The sequence below is a fragment of the Chelon labrosus genome (genome assembly GCF_963514085.1).
Source record: "Chelon labrosus genome assembly, chromosome: 17".
NCBI lineage: Eukaryota > Metazoa > Chordata > Actinopteri > Mugiliformes > Mugilidae > Chelon > Chelon labrosus.
In genome coordinates, this window is record NC_140350.1 from 23939220 (window position 1) to 23945219 (window position 6000).

The 6000-nt window shown below is 43.4% G+C and overlaps 1 protein-coding gene across 4 annotated transcripts in view; it reads right to left on the bottom strand.

Annotated features, from left to right (window-relative positions):
- The window catches only part of clip2 (CAP-GLY domain containing linker protein 2), a 41519-nt gene extending 37761 nt beyond the window's left edge, over nucleotides 1–3758 (bottom strand). For 3 of the 4 annotated variants that reach the window (XM_084564496.1, XM_084564495.1, XM_084564493.1), the window contains exons 1-2: nucleotides 3251–3758; nucleotides 1394–1618 (exon numbers count right to left, since the gene is read on the bottom strand). In XM_084564496.1, the coding sequence (XP_084420622.1) occupies nucleotides 1394–1508 (115 nt within the window). In that variant the 5' untranslated portion in view covers nucleotides 1509–1618; nucleotides 3251–3758. Of the gene's footprint in view, nucleotides 1–1393; nucleotides 1685–3250 lie in introns of those variants that run through there. The other variant, XM_084564494.1, reaches the window with a different exon arrangement.
- Nucleotides 3759–6000: the final 2242 nt, after the last annotated feature.

Here is a 6000-nt window from a genome sequence, read left to right on the forward strand (position 1 = left end):
GATGCACAATGCAGAGAAACAAATATTTTAATGGAAGCAACTAACTAGCCACGCGGCAGTGTAAACACACTCGAAGACTTCCCTCAAACGATCATGTCCAAAATGAGCTCTCAGCAACCTACGCATACGTACGTGATCAAAAATAAATCAGATGAGCCACTTCCAGAGATGAGAAGATAGATAGATAGATAGATAGATAGACAACTTTAGTGATCCCTTAGATACGACTGGGACAAGAAATGTGTCGTACTTTAACGACATTTGTAGAAGTTTAGGTTCTGCACAGCAAGCAGGAAATGCCACGCTGGTTTATTATCAACATGTAAAGTTTATACGACAAAAACGTCAGGAGCAGAGCATCATTTTCACTCAGAGTCACGTTTTTGGCCATCTAACGAATGCAAAGCTAATATTTATTCTTCTTTAACCTGTTTTTGGTCTCCACAACTGAAATGCTCCATTACGTCCACCTGCTAGTTCTGCATATGTCACACAAGTACTTTGTACATGTAATCAGAACTTTTTCAGTAGCAGAAACAGCTTCCTGCTGCAGCTGGAGGGCGCTCTGCAAAGTTAGAAATTTGGTCATCTGCCCAAGCTCGACCCTGACTCACCGGACATGACTTAAATGCACCAGGAGAACTGTTTGTTTTGAGGTTGTGTCAGCATTTATCATCAATGGGGGGCCATGGGACGCACAGACGCCTCTAAATTCCAGGTTAGAAACTGTTGCACATTCTCCAAAAATCATCACATCTCTCTGTTTGTTTCACTTTACTTTAAGACAAGACAACTCGTCAATCATTGCCACTCTGCTGCTGTCCAGTGTGCAACTAGCTGCAAAGATCCTGCAGCTAAAAAAAGTGCAAAGTCACAGCCTTTCACATCCATGGAGGACATGTGGTATGTCTGCGTTTAATGTCGGGGGTCACCACAGTTATCCACATTCAAAGTTTGCAGATTGACATGACAGAAATCCTGAATTGGAGGCGTGGGAGTGGTGACAGACCAACCAGTAAAGAAGATCTACGTCAAAAAACACTAAAAGTAATTACATTTTCTTGTAATGTGACAAAATACTAGAGCAACTTTACTAAAACTAGCATTACAAAAGAAAGGGAATAGAGAAAACCAAAAACTAACTAGCTAGTATGCTAGAAGGTGAAGTTAAATAAAACACTTCCAGAGACAATGAGCTCCAACTAATGAACTTTCTCTTGTATCATAAAGAACACGATGAAAACCACATGTAATTGAACTCAGCTGCGCTCCACTGCGTCTCAAACTAAAATAAATTAGCTAAGCCACTTCCGGTGATGAGAAGAAACAACTGGGAGAAAGAGCCTCCTCCTCCTCCTATTTTCCATGGGGTCAGCAGAAGGAAGTGACTTACTGTCTTTGGGGGCAACGGGGCTGGATGTTCCACCCGCCGAGGTCCTTCCCACTGGGCTGGAATGCTTGGGCCCGCGGCCAGGGATTTTCAGTCCGCTGGACTTGAGCATGTTCATTCTACGGTAGCAGGGAGGCGGCCGGGACCTGGGAGCTCCTGCCTGGGTTGTGAAGGCTCGCGGATCAGGCACTAGACGAGGCAGTGGTGGCTGTCGCTCTCCATATTTAGCTGAAGGGAAGAGAAAGGAGCGACAAGTAAATACGGGAACAGTTAAACTATCAAACCTCCGCAGCTGCATGAAGGCACCACACTGTTCATCGAGAACAGCTCCTTTAAAGAAGCTCATATGTTTTGCTTATTTTTAAGGGCTTGGTGACGCTGTGCTGATTTGCATTTAAAAGAAAGGTATTTCTAATATTTTGCTGCCCTTGTGTACTTTAAAAGGGGTGGACAAAGAATCACAAATAGCAGGGTGAATAAAGCCTGTAGCTGTTTGTACAGCGTGCAGAATGACAATGCAACGGAGTTTATTGTGATTTGGGCGTTGCTTTTCTTTATACCGTGTGAATATTTTGCACGTGAGCAACAGTCTGTGAAGAATTGCAGTCATTCATGGACATTTTACGTCTACAACTAATCTGAAACAAAGGCAACTGGGTGTTCTTGAAGATGTTTCACCACCTGTCCAAGGAGGGGTTTGTGGTAGAACGTCTTCAAGTGGAGTTGTTTTGGTTTATTTTTTAGTTTAGTCATACAGTAGTTAACTCAAGTATTGGCTTTGGACGAGGAACGAGGAACTAAGGTTTGTGAACTGACAGTAGGGTTCTCTCCAGTAAGTCTTTTTCTGTGATTTCGGCATAAAACGATCACATTTTAGTTGAAGAACTTGAACAACTCATGCACAAGAACCCCCACAACTCCCCTGGTGTGATTTGTAGGCAGATGCTTGGGTTTTGTTGTCGTTTAACAACCCGAAGTACTCCAACATACCATCCACCGATGATGGAGGAGGCACGATTGATAGCAGAAGCAAAAAGAATGCCCCGAAAAACGCTAAAGAAAGGCAACTAGACTTGTAGAGCTTCTTGAAGACGTCTTCAAGAAACAAGTCTTTCCTACATACCATGACGTGGACGATGGAGAACCTTCACAGACAGCTGTTAATTATGGGCTCATTACTGGCTATGATAAAAAACACACTCATTCCAGTTGTGTTGCGGTGCCACTGAGCAAAACATCTCGCCTCACGTTTGTTTCTGACGGCTCTACATGTAAATTCATCTCAATTATCAACGCCCCATCACTTCATCTATTCTTTCACGCTCAACCTGTCAATTTCACCAGAGTCATATTAATATGACTGAAAGCCAATGTAGGCCGGTGCCAAAGTGGAGCATGGCCTACAAATCATGGCTCAGAGCCCATTAGGAGGATATAATGCTGTTATAGCCCAAAATAAACAACACACATCTGGATGAGGCTTGGGGGGGAAATACGCACACGTTGGGACATTTGGGGAGGGGGGGCACACACATTCCTGACATCCAGATCATTTATATCCAGACACAGATAATGGAGCATTTTAAGAGGAAAATCAAAAGCAGGCCCCTGATTATACGAGAGAACAGCACATCTGCGTTAAGGCTTCATTTTCTCAGGCGACACCTGATTTTTGTGGACAAAACAGCCACGGAGGGTGATGATGGTAATGCGCACCTCAACAAAAATCTAACACAACGTCGGTTTGATCCATTGTTGTAGCTACTGCGGCAACGTGGTCTAGACTGCCCTTCAGCCCGAGTCCCTCCCAGAATAAACGGCATGCAGGAATAAAAGCACACAAATGCAAAAAATACTCACCTTCACTGCGAGAAAATGCACAGGGGGTGGCGTCCGACGAGCGGCCAACTTTCAATTTCTACGCCGGGGGAAAGGTTAGCGGCTGCCACTCCCTGGGATGCAAATATGGATGCTGAGCTGGAGCTGGAGCTGGAGCTGGAAGGGGAGAGTCAGCGTGGATCTGCTGGAAACAGATCAGCAGCAGCAGCAGCAGCACCGGCCACGGCTTAGCACGTTTATCACACGATGAGAGCAGACAAACAGCTCCAGGGGCACAGCTCAAACGTCCGGACGGGTTTTCCCCCAAAACGACGCGCAGCATCAGCAACACTCAACTTTTTTTTTTTTTTTATTTCTCCTCTCTGATTAAAAATCTCTTGCTCCACAGATCGCTTTAAAAATGTCTCTTCTCGTTCTTGTCGGCTGTTCTCCACACACTGGTGCAGATTTGTCAAGTTAGCACAGCCTCCCTCTGACTCAACCCACCGGCTAGACTGAACAAAGGGGCTGGGAAGCAGAGCCTCCTGGGGGAAAGATGAGGGCAGTCTCCAGTCATCACCGTGACGTACTCCGTTTAGAAAGTAGGGGAATTTAAACAGGCTTGGACATATCCGTCCAAATGCGTGACTCACAAAGTATGACTCAATGCCATTTCAAATCATTGCTTCTACTTGTGTATTCGGCGTGAGTAAAATCCCAAAAAACCGACAATGTTTCGCACTAACAATCCACATTTGTGACGCTGCTCCGTGTTTTTGAACCACTCTCCAAAGAGCGTCATCCTCGTGGAGTGACTCACGTAAAAGTTGTATTTTACAAAAATAAAATGTTGTTTAAACCGTTAAACCCACGCCGAACTTAAACGAGTTACCTATCGTTAAAAATAAAACTACAGTTCAAACAAAGTCGCCGTGTTTTTTGATGAATATTTAAGACAACGTTAAATAAAGACATTTCTGATTGAGGTTTGGTCTATTTGAAACAGCGGCTCGGCAGGGTTTATGTAAAGACAGCTCACAGGCAGCTATAATTTATATGAAACATATTATGTGGCTCAACTGATAATTTAATCAATTTATAAGTTTATAAAAATAAATAGTTAACAACGTGAACGCTAAACAAACGCGTGGGAGACTAGATTTTTCTGATTATGTGGGCGGGGCTAAGCCCCTAGCGTTTCCGGCTGGATTTAAAACGCCCTGATTGGTCAGTGGAATCTTAAGTGGACTCTGATTGGTCAACTCGTCTGCTCCAGGAAGTGCTCGCAATGTTTTTAAAGTCATATTGCTGCTCTTTAGGTGTCAAAATCATTACAGATGGATGGATAGATAGATAGATAGATAGATAGATAGATAGATAGATAGATAGATAGATAGATAGATAGATAGATAGATGCCAGTCAAAAATTCAAGCACACCTTCTCCTTTCTGTTTTTTTGCTCCTTAAAACGTCTCTATGTGCCTGGTCACAGATGAGGAGGATGAGGAGACACATTTACTTCTGCATTATCACAGCTGTGTGCTGGAGGACAAACATCAGTCTAATAATCTGTTCTTAAATGTCTCATCTGCAACTCCATGCAGTAGGACAGTGACTTTTAAGGTGGAAAGGAGAAAAATAGTTGATACACTCAGAATGAACCCATGTAAACAACCCTTATGCAGCTTGGTTCAGTCTCAGTAAGTGCATAGATAGGCCTCCAAGTCCATTTGACTGTCAGAGGCAGGGACATGGAGGCTTTTTTTTTTGATAATATATTAAATATCTCAGTCCATTTAGATATTTGAACATTTCTGTGTGCTCATAACCCTCAAGCTTTTGGAACTTAGCTCAGAACAAGAGTTTAATTTGACAACCCCTGTAGTAGCCCTGCGATAGACTGGTGACCTGTCCCCCCCATGACCTTTCACAGGGCAAGTGGTTACAGATGATAAATGAATGAAGGAATGAATGAATGAACCCTTGTAAAAGTTTTCAAGAGTGGCAGTGCATTTCTTTCTACTGGCCACTAGAGTTCACTAAAGGTAAGTGAATGAGACATCTACAGTACAGTGGGTTAATGATGGGAGGCTGAGGTGGGGGGGTCCAGTTTATTCTGGCACACCTGACTGACCCTAATGTGAATTATTCCACTTCCTTCTATCACACCACACAAGCTGTTTACCCATACACAAACACACATACTGTATATTTATATACATCTTTTACACTGCCTCACTCCCCCTTCACTCCCACTCACTGCATCTGTAGCATTAAGGCATATGTAGGACATTTAAACTCAAGTTTGGGGGGGGGGGGGGAAACATTTTCAAGGTTTCTACCCGCCGGCCTTTCTGTGTGGGTGTTAGCATGTTTGTCCTTTGCCTGGGCAGCTTCCTCCAACCACCCAAAGATAATTGGTGATTCTAAAAGTGTGCACGCGAGTGTAGCTGGTTGTTTGTCTCTCTCTTGTTTTATATTTTTAAACTCTCTGGGGAATAAATAGAGGATTTCAGATTCTGTCACGGCAGCTTTGGGAGCTTTTCTTGCTTTCATCAGAAGGATTAAATGTTCTGAAAGTCACTACATTCAAGATAGAACGTTTGACCTGAAAATAATGAGACCGATCAATTCTAGCCGTTTAAAAAAAAATAAAAAATAGAATATTTTCTCACAGAATATTTCTTTCTCCAATTCTTCTCTGACCCCTCCAAACTTTTAGATGTGCCTACTTTTGGCTGACAAAGAGACGGGACTGTGGTGGAAGTGCACAGCTCTAAACCCCAACCCCA